This window comes from Colletotrichum fructicola (genome assembly GCF_000319635.2).
Source record: "Colletotrichum fructicola Nara gc5 chromosome Unknown KSG_Nara_v1_contig01, whole genome shotgun sequence".
Lineage (NCBI taxonomy): Eukaryota > Fungi > Ascomycota > Sordariomycetes > Glomerellales > Glomerellaceae > Colletotrichum > Colletotrichum fructicola.
This window is the reverse complement of record NW_027094051.1, coordinates 7,431,360-7,446,627: the sequence shown is the minus strand read 5'-3', so window position 1 is coordinate 7,446,627 and position 15,268 is coordinate 7,431,360. Positions and strand designations below refer to the sequence as shown.

Genomic DNA, 15,268 nt, shown 5'->3' with positions numbered 1-15,268 from the left:
CTCGTTGACGACATCGTCTTCCTTACACCAACAGACGACGCCCTACCTCGGCAAACATACACAGCCGACTTCGAGGCCACAGTCCAATCTTTCCCTCACTCTCTCTTCCCCCGCGACGTAAAACCAACACACCAACCTGACTGAAACACCTCACCAACGACGCAGCTCGAAACGCCCCAGCCTCGAACGAACGAACAAACGAAACAGAAAAGCAAAGCAACCCTCACGATGAGCGCCGAGCAAACAGGCCAAGGCCACGATGGCGGCTACAGCGACACCAGCTACAAGGACAGCGCCGACTACCTGCAGTTCAAGACACTGCCCCCCGGAGGCCCGTTGAACCGCTGGTCTCACGTCTTGACGCGTGAACATGACTTCCCGGGAGCAAAGGCAAGTCAAGACACATTACAGCAACAACCCAACAGGAGGAACCTTCTTTTCAGAGTTGGGCTCTGTGGGAGTTGGGGAATGCGGGGTGGTGGCCGGTGATGTCGTGCGGTGTGTGTGGGAGTGCGGGGTGGTGCACCGCGGGGACCGCGGGGTACACGCGACAGCCTCAGACGAGAGCTGGGAAGAGAACCAGAAGCTTACCAAAGGTTGCAGGCCATGCTGTACGGCGCCGGCGTGCCGAACCCGGAGATGATGAAGAATGCGCCGCATGTCGGCATCGCGACGGTGTGGTGGGAGGGCAACCCTTGCAAGTAAGTGACTCCCTGAGCTGTGGTAATGATGCCAGCTAACACGCGATACAGCACACATCGTGAGCATCACTGTGCATCAAGGACACGAACACTGCATGATGGCTGACGGAACAAAGTCCTCGAGTTCGGTAGGATCGTGAAAAAGGCAGTGGAGAAGCAGGGCATGCTCGGCTGGCAATTTAACACCGTGGGCGTGTCAGACGCTATCACGATGGGCGGCGAAGGTGAGATGCTCCTCTACCAACCAAACAACCCTTTTCATGTCGCAAGCTAACCAAAACCTCCTCAAGGCATGCGCTACTCCCTTCAGACCCGCGAAATCATCGCCGACAGCATCGAGTCCGTGACAATGGCCCAGCACCACGACGCAAACATCTCCATCCCGGGCTGCGACAAGAACATGCCCGGCACCATCATGGCCGCCGCCCGCCACAACCGCCCCTTCATCATGATCTACGGCGGCACAATCATGAAGGGCCACTCCGACCTCCTCGAGAAGCCCATCAACATCAGCACCTGCTACGAGGCCCGCGGCTCCCTCACCTACAACCGCCTCCACGCAAAGTGCAACCCCGGCGCCGAGGGCCGCACCCCCACCGACGTCATGGAGGACATTGAGCGCCACGCCTGCCCCGGCGCCGGCGCCTGCGGCGGCATGTACACGGCAAACACCATGGCCACCGCCATCGAGGCCATGGGCCTCTCGCTGCCGGGCTCCTCGTCGTACCCGGCCCTCTCCCCCGAAAAGTCCCGCGAGTGCGAGCGCGCTGCCGAGGCCATCAAGATCGTCATGGAGAAGAACATCCGTCCCAGGGACCTCCTGTCCCGCGCCGCCTTCGAAAACGCCCTCGTCCTGACCATGATCCTCGGCGGCTCGACCAACGGCGTGCTGCACTTCCTCGCCATGGCCAACACCGCCGACGTGCCCCTGACGCTCGACGACATCGACCGCACCAGCAACCGCATCCCCTTCATCGCGGACCTGGCCCCGTCGGGCAAGTACTACATGGAGGATCTCTACCGCGTCGGCGGCACCCCCTCCGTCCTCAAGATGCTCGTCGCCGCGAACCTCATCGATGGCTCCATCATGACCGTGACGGGCAAGACCCTCGCCGAGAACGTCGCTGACTGGCCCTCGCTCGACCCGAACCAGAAGATCATCCGCCCGCTGTCCAACCCGATCAAGGCGACGGGCCACCTGCGCATCCTGCGCGGCAATCTCGCCCCGGGCGGCGCCGTCGCTAAGATCACGGGCAAGGAGGGCCTCTCCTTCACCGGCGCCGCGCGCGTCTTCGACAAGGAGCACGAGCTCGACGTCGCGCTGTCCGAGGGCTCCATCAAGCGCGAGGACGGCAACCTCGTGCTGATCGTGCGGTACGAGGGCCCCAAGGGCGGCCCGGGCATGCCGGAGCAGCTGCGCGCGAGCGCGGCCATCATGGGCGCCGGCCTGGACAACGTGGCGCTGGTGACGGACGGGCGGTACAGCGGCGCGTCGCACGGGTTCATCGTGGGCCACGTCGTGCCGGAGGCGGCCGTCGGCGGGCCGATTGCCCTCGTGAGGAACGGCGACAGGGTGACGATCAACGCGGAGACGAACCGGATCGACGCCATTGACGTGGACGAGGCCGAGTTCGCGAGGAGGAGAGCCGAGTGGAAGGCGCCGTTGCCGCATGTGCGGAGGGGCGCGCTGGGCAAGTATGCTCGTCTGGTGGGCGATGCGAGCCACGGTGCTGTTACAGATCAAGCGGATCCTTCATGGTGATGTGTGCCTTATTGTCTGTTGGGTAAGACTTGTTGATACATTTTGGTATAGAATGAGGACATACGCCACGATGCCATTGAGGAGGGAGACAAGAAGCGCATGTGGCAAGGGTGTCCCTTCATCCTAGACTTTGAGAAGGAGGCAACATTGTGGGACCCATGAAGGTTTGCGGGATTTATCTGCGGTGGCCCTGGGCATGGCCGTTTCCAAATATCTCACGATACCGGTCCCGGCGCGGCGCCCCATTTTGATAACCATGTAAATGTCAGATATGGTCCAGAAATACCTAGCTGCCACATAATTCCAGCAAGTCAGCCCCCACGAATTATAGCGCCAAAGAATGAGACATACCATACCGGGCCCAAGCCAGTTGATCCCGAATATCAAGTGACAAAGTCCTGTGAAGAACCTGTGACGTAAAAGTGTAGAGTCTCACGTGCCAAGGGAGGAAGATGCATGCCTCCTAGATGTCCTGCACGGATTAGCTCAACCCATCACCACACAAACCAGGCGGCACTTGAAGACGAGAGATCAGTATACACGACATATATACCATTTGCGTCGGGCCTTCCTGACCCGACATGCTACTCTAACATTGAAAGTCTTCTCTCTCTCTCTCTCTCTTCCCAGAACCAAACATCTCATGTTCGTTGTTTGCATCCCATCCAGCTTGGTATCCTGTGCGCGCGTAACAAGTCTCCATTGGAGTCGTTTCTCTCGTCTCTTGCTCTCTCTCCCGCTGGCCATCGAAAACGAACTTGACGAGCGAAAAACAACAAAATGATTCTCTCTGGCGTCGGAACTTAATCCGAGCCGAAGCCGTTTCTGTAGCTTTCCACCTCTCTATTTCATGCTTCGCAAGGTTCCCGTGCAGTGTAAAAACAAAACTGATTATGGACAAAGGCCGGAATACTGTGAACCCTGATAACTCCCAAAAAGAATTTGTGAGCAAAGACCGATACTGGCAATGCCGTTACACCCCCCCGCACGCAGAACATTAATGAGACATCCTCTGGAAAGACCCAGGAAGTCTAAGCGTCTCCGCTTTCATCAATATACAATCCCGTTTTTGGTTTTCGTTTCCACCCAACATTTCGCGCCAGGATATGGATGCGCTGGCCGTGACTCGTAACATCGTGTGTGATGTGGTTTGTCGTTTGGGATTACGGGCTGGCCCATCCGCCGGCGACATCAACCCATTCCGCGAGGCAGGATCCCTCCTTGCCCTCGACGTCAACAATGTCAGTGTCGCATCTGCAGCGGCATCCAACACCGTTCTCCTTCTCCGAGTCCCAGTGCTCCCAGTAGTCGTCTTCCTCGAATCGCTTCTTGTCGTCGAGCGTCGTCTTCTCGAGATAGGGTTCTCTGGGGAGCTGTCGGGCCGGGGCGTTGGCGGGGCAGTGCTGGATGGTCGTGTGTCGGTAGCCGAAGTCTCGGAAGTAGTGAATGTCCTTGGGAGACAGAAGTGCGCCGGCTGCCAAGGAGTGGATGGGGGCGTCACCCCACTGATACTTGTTAGCTTGGGTCAGGCGATCATGCGAGTATTGACTTACGCGTTCCATCCAGAAACCTCCGCTACGGTCCATCATCTCGAAAAAGTCCTCGTATTCCTTGCTGCGGAACCACTTCAAGCTGGCAATCTCAAAGTTGGACCAGAAATGGCACATGTTGTACGATTCGCCCTCCATGGCCTCAGGATCGATCTCGGGCAACGTGTTGCGGTTGGGGTCGCTGCGCAGTACCTCCTCGGGAAGGGGCGTCTGATCGGTCGGCTCCTCCTTCTTCTCGGGGACGGGGTCAACGAACATCTCCCACAGGCCCTTGGACTTGAGACCCTTGAGGCGCTTGTAGGCGGAAGCATATCGGAAGATGTTGGGGACCGTCTCGCGGAGCTCCTTGACAGCAATGGTAAAGCCGTAGGTCTTGTTGGCGTCAATCATGGCCCAGAAAGGGTCGCTGCTCTAGTTAGCAAAGGCATTGCAACTGGTGAGGCTTGGCACATACTAGGTGATGTCGCAGAAGTACTTGATCTCGGGCTCCAGACGCCAGTACCACTCGTACTTCTGGAGGAGCTCGTGCTTGTAGAAGAATCTTTGATATGGTCAGTCATGATTCGCAATCGAGACAATGGGCTGCCGGCTTACCCAGAGTAGAAACGGCACATGGCGTGGTAGCTCTCTAGGCCACCGTACATGACAGCGGCGTCGCCTTGCTTGGCGATACCCTCCTTGGCGACCTTGTGGTCAATCCAGTCAGGGTAGCCCCACATCTCGGGGCCGACCTTGCCAAATTCGACAGGAGCCGAGGTGTAGTTGGTGACGACCTCCTTGAAGGTCTCGTTGAAGTCGCCGTCGTTGAGGAAAACATAGGGGTAGTGGTACCAGCGGTTGAAGTGACGCTCGATAGACTTGATGGACTGGATGACACCGTCCAACTCCTTGTTGCGAGCCAGGACGACGAAAGCGCCGTTGGCCTTGGGTCTGCTCGTATCGGGCTGGAGACATCCGGTGACGAAGACCTTGTCGTGCTCTTCGCTGATTTTCCTGTGCGCCGCCAACGTTAGCTCTCATCAATGCTTTGCAGCGAGTCAAGACATACCTGATGGCCGGAGGAGCGCCGGCGGGCATCAATATCCTGCCAGGAGAGCTGGGGTGTCTGACGAACAGGACGAGGATAAGGATGACGACGATTAGAGGGAAGAGAATGACGACGCCCAGAGGCACCGAAATGCTCGAGTTGCCTCGCAGGCGCAGCGGTCTTCTGAAGAAGGCGAGGCGCGAGGTGAGCCTGTTTTGGCGAGCATGTTTCGTGGTGGGCTTCTCGTCGGCGGTGGGCAGTTGAGGCGATGTCGACGGGATGGCCTTTACGGCTCGCCTAAAGAGATCCATGGCTCAGACGTATCGTCGCCGACGGGTGATTTACTGGGGTAGAGGGCAAGTCGAGAGGCAGATGATATCTGGAGGGATGTCGGGACGAGAGTTGGGATGGCTCCAAGGATGGGGTGGAGGGATTTGGCGTGGCGTCGATTACAGGGTGGTACCTCAGGATAAGGGGGCGGCGATTTCGAATCGAATGCGATGGCCGTGATTATGATTGTGGACGAACACGCGAACCGCGGACAAGAGCAAAGCCGTGTCTAAGGGAAGCAGCGGAAAAAAATTGAATGGCGGGCGATGCGAATTGCGAAGTAGACGTGAACGAGCGGCAGGGACGAAATTTCCCTCGAGCTGGTCGGTGATGGAGGTGGTGTTCAGGTTGGCGAAGAGTGGCACCGAAGACGGTCGATGTGCGACAGGCGGGCTGAACAGATTTCAGAGCAGCACGTTACGCGCCGAGAGCCGGAGTACCTCTTGCGCAGCAGCGACACAGCAGCGGCTGGTTGGGGGGCGAAGAGGATGCGGCAGTCGTATCAGTAGCGGCAGCGACAACGGGAGCAATGTCTCGGTCGTCTTTGTGCTTTGTGACGCTTCGCCTTTGGTGGGAGAGGTGGTCTCGGTGGATGTGTGGTGTGGTAGTGGTGGTGGTGGTGGTGGTGGTGTGGATAGGGGACCGAAAGTCAAAGGGCCTTCAGCGCCTGTCTATCTCTCTCTCTCTCTCTCTCTCCGCCCGAAGATCTGACGGGGTGAACCGAGTCTCGAATGTCAATTGCGTCGGGGGGAGGTCTCGGCAGGCGACATAGGTCAGGGGTCTGCGCTGGCAAGTCGGCCGAACGCTGCAGTCGTCGTCAGATCGCGGGAAGATGGTCTTCGAGCTCGAGGTGTCGAAGGTCGAGGTCGAGGAGAAGGTCGAGTTCGGAGGGGTTCGTGGGAAAGGGAAGGGAGTTGGAGTTTAGTTGGCGACGACTCGGGAGGGAAAAGGGAGCCAACTTTTTTTTCGGGGGGTGTGGGAGGAGAAAAAAGCTGACAGATGTCACGGATGGGAGAGTCCAGGCGAAGAGCCGGAGGAGCAGGAAGGGCAGACAGTGGTAGGAATACTATGACAGCAACGCCTCGGACGGGAGAGGTAAGGTAGGTGAGGTAGCGAGATAGGGGACTCTGGGGGACTGTTCATGCGCTGGAAGGGATGGAAGGAAGGGCCACCTTTGTTCCCGGTCCAGTCGAGGCACTTTGGATGGAGGTTTACGGATACCTACCTCTCTACGGCACTAGTGCGGTTGACGCTGATGTGGACAGCAAGCACAGTTTACTGCGCAAGTATACTACACTACTCGGTATCTGTACAGCAGATGGGATTAGGGGCAGCCCTGGGTGGGTGAGTGACCTGCGTCGATTACCTGACTTTACCTTACCTACTTAACGTTAGGGGATTTGCCCAGCAGGTGCCCAGTCTCCAACATGGCATCCAAGTTCCAACCCACCGACGTGTGCAAGGGGATGGGATTCCACTCTGAAAGTCCAGACTGTTCGCGTCTGCAGCACGACTGGGAAAAGTGGTGGCAGTGGCAGCGGACGTGGGTTGCGCGGAACTGCTGCAACAAGCTGGAGCCAACCAGACCGGGGAGAGGGAAAGCAAGGTGGGGACGAGGGGGCGTCGAGTGGAGCCCTGTTGGCTCAGACACGATGTGTCATTGGAGGAAGCGTCCCGCCAAGACACGCGGAAAGGAGCAAAAGGTGGGGCTTCTCCTTTCTCACGCTTGCTGCCAGGTTCACACTTGCTGCTTGTGTTGCTGCAGGTGGTGCTGGTGCTGGTGCTGGTGTCGAATTCTGGATTTCGGTGCCAACTTTCTGCTTTCCGTCTGCTGTTCTTTTGTTCTGCTGTTGTTCTGTTCTGGTGTATCCGTACCTTACGGGAAGGAAGCCCCGTCCGTCGCTGGGCGTCGGGGTCCTTCCAGACGTGTCCAGAACTCCGGCACCAGCTTCGGTGCAGCGCATTGCGCATTCAATCAGCCGGCATTGCAGCATTGGATTGGCAAGATTGCTCCTTCCTGCTCCCAATCTCACTCCCGGAGTCCCTCCTGCTTCCTGCCTCTCGTCCTCCTCCTGCCCTTGTCTCCCGCTCTGTCGCTCCTGTCTGCGCCACGCTTCCCACCTCCCGTCCGTCCAATCGTCGCCCACATATTTCGTGTTTATCCGATCCTCTCCCGACCGTGGCATTCGCATGGAACTCGTTCACCTTCTTGGCCAATCGCGACTGCCAGCGTCACGAGCGTCAAGCATCCATCCTTCTTAGCGCATGCAACGCTCCCGCTCCCGTCATCTCTCCCAAGTTTCCCAACTTAGCAACACCGGGAACAGCTGGTCTCACCTGGGTCCAGCTGCGCCTACCTACTGCGTTACCTACGGAGACAGCCTACCCACCACCGCCAAAAAACCTTGGTTGAACTCGTAGTGTACGGGAGGTAAGGTACCGGCACCGGGCACGGCGGGCAGCAACAACGAGATCGGCACGCGGCACGCGACATGCAAACTGAGATAACCATGATTTCAACTTTGTGGATAACTTTGATATAGATAGCACACCTTACACACTTTTTGAGGGGGGACTGTACACGTGTGAGCCTTCCAAGGTAGGCATCCCCGATATCTTACAGATTGGATCGTCATTGCAGCCGAAAGTTAAACATCCATGCCTCTGCCGTGATCCGGTCCAGTTATTGATCCTTGGAGAATATCCTCTTCTCCTCGTATCTCATCCTGTTGAACACCATGCTGTACAGCGGATTCCGCAATGCCAGCGGCACCATATCCACCAGCAGTATCTGCACCAGGTGCGGCCAGTACGGTACCAAAACCGACCGTCCGCATCCCACCCGATCCAGAATGGCGTTGGCGATGGTCTCTACCGATGGCCAGAATAAACGGGGACTCATGAGGTCCGTCTTCGTTGCAACCGCTCCGATCCGCACCCCAATGACCTCCACGTCGATGCCGTCCATCCGCAACTCTCGTGCCATGGACGCCGATATCGAGTTGACGTATGACTTGCTTCCAGAGTAGAAGGACAACAGAGGCCAGCCTCCATCGGCCAACGAGCCCACGTTGATGATGAGCGCAGGCTCTGCACTGCTCGAAAAACGCGGGATCATGATGGCATTGAGTATCGTCGGGAAAAGCGCATTCATGTGTACGTTGGCCGCGATGTCTTCCATCGAGGATTCGTCCAGCCGCCGCATCATCGGCATCTGACCACATCCGCCAACATTGTTGATGAGAACCCTCAGGTTGAGATTTTCAAGCGGAGCCAGCATCAAGTCCCACGACTCGGATCCAGATCCCAGCACTCCTGCGTCGCCGACCATGATCCTAAACTCCCGCTCCGGGTGCCTCAGTGCGAGTTTGTGCCTCACTTCCTCCAGCTTGACATCGTTACGCCCGTGCAAGACAACATTGAAGCCTCTGTGTGCAAGCTCATTTGCAAGCCCTTTGCCAATGCCGTCACTGGCTCCCGTCACCAGCGCCCACGCAGGCTTTCCGTTGACGGCCTTGAGGTAGCGATCAAGCTTCGGCTTGTTGAAGAAGGGAAGCAGAAACCAACCGACGTTGTATACTGCAATCAGGAGGAAAAATAGCCCTAATGTCCGGAGAAACTCCTGTGAGTCCATACTGAAGACGTATCGTGTCACGAAGGGGAGAGATAGAGAGGACAGCGAAGGAGGAATTTTGGCCCTACAGTCAAATGTTTCCATCCACCACCTTTTAAGATGTTTGAAAAATACAAAACATACATGTGAAGGGGCCAAGCAGACGTCATGAATTCAATCAAACGGTCGAATTGACTCTGGGAAACAGGGATGGCCACACCAGGCCAAACACTCCAGCTTCATGCTTTGCGGAGGGAATGTGGCCATCCGAGGGTACGAGACCGAGTCGTCCGTGATACGGATACGCTTTCTCGGAACATCGACATTCCCACATTCCCATCAGGAGCTCCGAGCAGCCCGCAGGATCTGTCGGCGGCCTGGGGTGCCTATATAGTTTTTCAGCAAACTACGAATTAGGCTGAACTCTGATTCGATGCCCTCCTTACTGCGACCACTTTGCCTGAACCGCCAGGCGCACAGGCGGAGAGCGTTGATATCAGACGGAAACCGAACTGGCAGCTTGAGAGAAGGCCCAGCATATTTGCATGGGGGGTGGTATGCAATGTCTGTACATACAAATCGCCAAGAAGTAATGGTACAATCGAGCTTTATTTTCGTTTTCATCCCCTTCAGCATCCTCAACCACTGGTGTAGAACAGTAGTTTAGAAAAGGAGGTTCTCCTTGGAAACCACCCTCTCCTCCTTCTTCTGCACCTTGACCTTTCCTGTACGCTTCTTTGGCACGGGGACCTTGAAGTACAAACTGGGCGACTCGCCCTGCTTCAGCAAGTGGCTCAGGTATCCGCGGTGGGCGGGGTCGCGGTAGTACTCGATATCGGAACGGCTCGTGGGATCGGGAAGTCTGTAGAGGAAAGGTTTGCTGCGGGCCGTCTCGAGGTAGGCCTCGACGTGCTCCTTGCCGAGGGGCAGCGGTTTGTCGGTGTTCTCACTCTGTCCGGCCAAGAGGCGCTTGATGGACTGTCTGGTGTAGAACCTCGTGAGGATCTTGCCGCCAGCGTTCTCGACAGCCTCGATGGCCGAGGCGGAGGCGCGGGAGACCATGATATCAAGGGGCTGGCGGAGCTCCTCCTTGCCGCGGGCGAGCAGCTTGATTCCGTCCTTGACGCTGCCAATAAGACCCGACTCAATAATCTCCTTCACGGTGATCTGCTTGGTGGGATCCAGGCGGCCGGCGTCGATCCACTCCTGGAGCTTATCGAGATTGACCTTGGACATGATGGGCGCGCGCCTGCCTTCTGTTAGCTTCTAGCCCCGACGTGAACATGCATTGTCGTATTTCGAGCGCAATTGATGTGCCAGGCCACACGTACAAGTTGTCGAAACCCTTTCTTCCCTTCTGCACAATCAAATGTGTCTGACCACCCTGGAACCAAGGTTTGACGTGGCCATGCTGCTTCTGACCCTTGTGACCTCTACCAGACGTCTTGCCCTTGCCGGCGGAGGGACCTCGACCGACTCGAATGCGCTTGTTGTAAGCTGCCCGGTTGTCCCTCAGGTTGGCGAGGATGGAGGCGTTGCGGGTGCCGATGGACAGGCCGGCGAAGAGGGAGATAAGGCTCGTGGGGTTCGTCGAGGGGCGCAGCACACGGCTACAGCATGTTGCTACATGCAACGGGGTTAACCTCGGGGGCATGGCGACTGGTGGGTTGTGGCGACGGACTCGGGGGAGTGGTGATGCAGCCCAGGGCCCAAGGTTCGAGCTGCCGCCAAAATTTCCAACGGAGCCTCACGGAGCTGGCAGCCGCGTGCAAGCCACAAGGCGGCAGGTAGCGTGGCTGGTGACATCTGACCAAGCGTGGCTCAGAAAGAGTGGTTATGTCAGCTCCAATCGATAAGGCACCTTTGTCGTACCCGGTGCATGCAAGTCAGCAATGGAAACAGCGGCCCCTGGTCTGGAAGGGAAGCTCCCCCTAGTCAGTGCCCCAGCGCCCCCTCCGCCCCCCTCTGATGCACATGTTCAGCACCTGTGACAGGGCGTGTTTGCTCCGCATCAGCGTGCTCAGTAGCCAACGTTAGCGGCCCAGCGCAGGGCAGGAGCTGCAAGTCAGGCACAGACGATTCAGGCTTCGGCGCAGGTTTCCAGTCGGGTCCAGTCCATCACAGTCAGTCAGTCAGTCAGTCACCAGTGTCGTCAGCGTTCCCTCGTCCACGGCCCGCCTCGAGGGTGTCTCAAGCTTTACGCTTTCCGCCCCAGCTCCCCCTCCAAACTGGACGGACAACGGCGACAACAGACCAGCTCAGGCAAAGGTACAAAAAAAAACATCTGTCAAACTTTTTATCGTTTGGCACATTTGCCTCCTGGTTTTCGGGGTCTCTGTCTGTGGACAATTGCGGTCGCATTGCGTGTGCCATTGCTTGGTCTTTTACGACAGACATCGTCGTCACCGTTCGCAGCTTGATCTTCACGGTGGGTGCAAGGTAGCGACTGCATCTCGGACTTGCGACTACACTGCTTCCTGACGCGGCCCAGCTTTACGTGCTCTTCTCTGCCTCACCTCCATCTCTCTTATCTGCCGCCCTGCACTGCTACCACTACACGGCACCGCGCCCTCTGCACCCCATTACGCATCAATTACGAGTCTAGCACCCTTCGCTGCGTCCTCGATTTCTCTCGACAGCAATTGGAGGGAACTTTATCGGCGTACAGCTCCCCGGTGCTACCCAACCCAATCGGCCCATACGCTACATCCAAATACCTCGTTTCGCAGATACGCTCGATCGCCATAATAACCGCCATCATGTCCCTCTTCGGTTCTTCACCACCAGGCGAATCGCCTTCGAATACCTCCGCCGCTCCTTCGCGATCTCTCTTTGACGAAGAGCCCATGTCCAAGTCAGGCTCCAATTCCCTCTTTACCGACGACGATTTCGCCGGCGCCGAAGGCTCGCCCTGGGACATGCCCACTCCGAGGAAGCAACAATCCCGCGCAGACGTCGTCCGCAACCTGCTGCCCCCCTCCGATGTGCCCGACGCCTACATCGAGACCTTCGACACCGTCGTGCGCGAGGATGGCAACGCGGGGCGCGTCAATGCAGGCGGCATAGCCAAGCTCTTTGCCGCTGCGCGCCTCGGAGCTGACCAGCAGGCGCAGATCATGTCCATGGTTGTCCCAGCTGCAGGTGGCGACATAGCTGTCGGACGCGGCGAGTTCAACGTCCTGCTAGCTCTCATTGCCTTGGCCCAGGAAAACGAAACAACCAGCCTCGACACCGTCGATGAGCGACGAAGAAGTACGTCTGCACCTGTCTCTCCATCTCATCTTCCCTTCTCCCGCAAGCTCTCGCACTTCCCCATGACGATACTCGGCCCCTGTTCGCCTAGCTATCGACTATCGACTTATCAGTGCGCAATCTGTGGGGTTCGCTGCTAATTGCCAATACACTAAACCAGACCTTCCACTCCCCAAGCTCGCAGGCCTGACTGCTGCTCCGGTGATGCCTCCCGTCTCCGAGCTTCCTGCCGCCAAACCTCCCACAGCTCCTCACACGCCGACCCCCGAACCTCCTCCATCGCCGCCCAAGCCTGCCAGCCTGCCCCAACCCCCGATGGACTTCCCCGAATCCGACGATCCATGGAACTCTCCCGATGTACACAAGGGTCACGCCCACGCCGCCGCTGAATCCCCCAGCAGGGCCAACGGTGCCAGCCCGCAGCGCCCGGCCGCCAACGGCAATGGCCACACCAATGGCAGCTTCGGCGCGTCGCCGAGCACCGCTATCGCAGGTCGCACCATGTCTTCTTACACGACAGCGACCGTTACCTCTGAGACAGCTTCCGCCCGCCAGAATGTAGTTCCCAGCACATCACCAGGTGGCTGGGGCGGCGGTTACTTTGATGGCAACAATACTGGAGGCGGCTTTAACGAACCCCCTCAGCCTCAGGTGACGAGTCCATTTGGCAGCGCCAGCCGTGGTGGACGCGAGCCGACCGGAAACGCTCCAAGCGCCCCTGCGTTGAGAACTTCCACGAGTGGGCGAACGGGAAGCAGCGTCGAGGAGAGTATCATTGTGACCCTGATGCCAGAGAAGGAAGGTCTGTTTATGTTCCAGCACCACAACTACGAGGTGTCGAGTATACGTCGGGGTAGCAAGGTCATCCGCCGCTACAGCGACTTCGTCTGGCTTCTCGACTGCCTGCACAAGCGCTATCCTTTCAGGGTGCTGCCTCTGTTGCCGCCCAAGCGTGTCGCTGGTAAGTTGAGGTATCGCAAGAACACGACCACGACTAACAAGACTAGTCAACGGCAACCACTTGTCCAATGATGGAGCCTTCATCGAGAAGCGTCGTCGGGGTCTGGCAAGGTTCTTGAACGCTCTCGTGCGCCACCCCGTTCTTAGCCAAGAGCAGCTCATCATCATGTTCCTCACTGTGCCAACTGTAAGTTTCCAACTTGTCGCTACAGCACCTTACACTGACAGCACCAGGAACTTTCCGTGTGGCGCAAGCAGGCCACCATTTCAGTTCAGGATGAGTTCCAAGGCCGTGTCCTTCCTCCCGGCCTTGAGGACTCCCTTCCTCCCACTCTCGAGGCTCTGTTCGACAAGACTCGCTCGGGCATCCGCCGTTCGGCTGAGTTGTACATTAACGTTTGCAACATCATGGATCGTTTGGTGAAGCGCACCGAGGGAGTTGCGGCTGACCATGCGCGCATCGCCCTGTCCCTCGCATCCTTGACCGAGACGAGCGCCGATACCTACGCAACTGACACCAACGAGGTGCCGCTGCTCAACGATGGCCTCAACTCCATGAGCCGGCATCTGAGGACTTGCCAGACCCTCATGGAGGACGAGAGTAAGGCTTGGGATGAGGGTGTCCTGGAGGACCTCAAGCGCCAGCGCGACGCACTTGTGAGCGTTCGCGAGCTCTTTGACCGCAGAGAGCGCCTGGACAAGGACAACATCCCCTATCTCGAGAGGCGCATCCAGACCAACGAAACGAAGTTGGCGAACCTCCGCAGCAAGCCTGAGGGCATGGTTAAGCCTGGCGAGATTGAGAGGGTAGTGGAGGCCATTATCAAGGTATGTCAAGGCTCCCCTGTCTTCCCCACACCAGCACTGACAGGCCGCAGGACAAGGAATCCATCGTCAGCCAACACAACCGCTCCATCTTCGTCAAGGAGTGCATCCGCGACGAGCTCATGTACTTCCAGAACACACAGTTTCACGTCTCTCGCTGGAACCAGGACTGGGCCCAGGAGCGCGTTAAGTACTCCGAGATGCTGGCCGACAACTGGCGTCGCCTGCTCGACGAACTCGAGGGCATGCCGCTCGGCGACTAGTCCTGTTCTTACGTCGTGTTTTCTTTCCCGGGTCAATTTCGATTTGCATACCCAGCGTTTTCACCTTCCATCTCTCTGGCGTTCCGGTCTTTCCTTGTATCCGCCAGATGTGTTCGACAATCCCCCATGTTGACTGTCAGCGGCAGTCTCCTAGTTTGTATGAAGATGTGTCGTTTCTTAGCGCAATGTCTCCAAACACCAAATGTACTTCTTAGAGCACGGACACGTTGCCGAATACCCTTTGGTTACGAAATTTGCTTAATACATGACCCCTAATTTCGTTGCTTACATGATGTTTGCATGATTTACACACATTGTCTTTGGAGTTGAATGGCGACGGTCTGATGTCTCGTTCGGCATAGTCATGCTGTATAATGTGTATGCCCTGGGTGAACTACCGGCTCAGTGAGAAAGGCGCGGCGAGCTTGATAGCTTCCATCTCCCTGAGGCAGACCACAGTGGATCCCAAGCCATTGCGAGATGGGCTCCCGGCGGTATAGGTGTGGTTTGAGCAAAGTTTGCAGCTTGAAATTCTTTTGGGCTCTCCACGCCTGCGATCTTTCTTCTCTGTTATCTCGTCCTCACCAGACTTTCTCATGTCTCTACTGGCTGTAGCTCGGGCATGGTAGCTGATGATGCTGTGAAACCATGCTCTTAGTCAACTATGATGAACGGTAATAAAAGTTCTTGAGTATCACTGTCTTTCTCGAGGTCTTATTCATTTCTATCCTAAAGTCATTTCTCTACCCTGGCTTAAGGTGGACCTCGTATTATTTGTTTTAAGCATACGACACCAGTGCCGAGCGCAGAACAAATGGCTTCAAATAGTCCTCACGGTATCATTCTAGTAGATGAGCTTTGTACTTTCTATCATAGAGGCACACTTCTGATACTTCAAATATACATAAGTTGTACAAGTGATGCTTTTAAAACAAAACTTCCTCTCGCTGATCATAACCAACACATCGTATCCAACCAAGGCGCT

At 57.0% G+C, this 15,268-nt stretch overlaps 5 protein-coding genes across 5 annotated transcripts; 2 read left to right on the top strand and 3 right to left on the bottom strand.

Annotated features, from left to right (window-relative positions):
• Positions 1-228: 228 nt before the first annotated feature.
• On the top strand, positions 229-2,463 carry CGGC5_v002114 (putative dihydroxy-acid dehydratase; the record flags this gene model as incomplete). Its single annotated transcript, XM_066150926.1, has 6 exons — positions 229-364; positions 426-541; positions 604-701; positions 753-760; positions 818-925; positions 992-2,463. The coding sequence occupies 6 exons, from the start codon at positions 229-231 to the stop codon at positions 2,461-2,463; spliced, it is 1,938 nt and encodes a 645-aa protein (XP_066009882.1).
• A 1,163-nt stretch (positions 2,464-3,626) lies between these two features.
• CGGC5_v002113 (O-glycoside alpha-1,2-mannosyltransferase-like protein 4) lies at positions 3,627-5,351 on the bottom strand (the record flags this gene model as incomplete). Its single annotated transcript, XM_032029170.1, has 5 exons — positions 3,627-3,968; positions 4,017-4,419; positions 4,468-4,554; positions 4,608-5,006; positions 5,062-5,351. 5 exons carry the CDS (start codon positions 5,349-5,351, stop codon positions 3,627-3,629), a joined length of 1,521 nt encoding a protein of 506 aa, XP_031891484.1.
• A 2,702-nt stretch (positions 5,352-8,053) lies between these two features.
• Positions 8,054-9,522, bottom strand: CGGC5_v002112 (Very-long-chain 3-oxooacyl-coA reductase; the record flags this gene model as incomplete). Its single annotated transcript, XM_066150925.1, has 5 exons — positions 8,054-8,823; positions 8,951-8,973; positions 9,128-9,180; positions 9,316-9,369; positions 9,430-9,522. 5 exons carry the CDS (start codon positions 9,520-9,522, stop codon positions 8,054-8,056), a joined length of 993 nt encoding a protein of 330 aa, XP_066009883.1.
• A 124-nt stretch (positions 9,523-9,646) lies between these two features.
• Positions 9,647-10,637, bottom strand: rplO (mitochondrial 54S ribosomal protein uL15m; the record flags this gene model as incomplete). Its single annotated transcript, XM_032029168.1, has 2 exons — positions 9,647-10,232; positions 10,315-10,637. The coding sequence occupies 2 exons, from the start codon at positions 10,635-10,637 to the stop codon at positions 9,647-9,649; spliced, it is 909 nt and encodes a 302-aa protein (XP_031891482.1).
• Positions 10,638-11,742: 1,105 nt separating this feature from the next.
• On the top strand, positions 11,743-14,283 carry vsp-1 (Sorting nexin mvp1; the record flags this gene model as incomplete). The annotated part of the gene is made up of 5 exons (XM_032029167.1): positions 11,743-12,235; positions 12,396-13,196; positions 13,243-13,382; positions 13,430-14,023; positions 14,074-14,283. 5 exons carry the CDS (start codon positions 11,743-11,745, stop codon positions 14,281-14,283), a joined length of 2,238 nt encoding a protein of 745 aa, XP_031891481.1.
• Between the last annotated feature and the right edge of the window lie 985 nt (positions 14,284-15,268).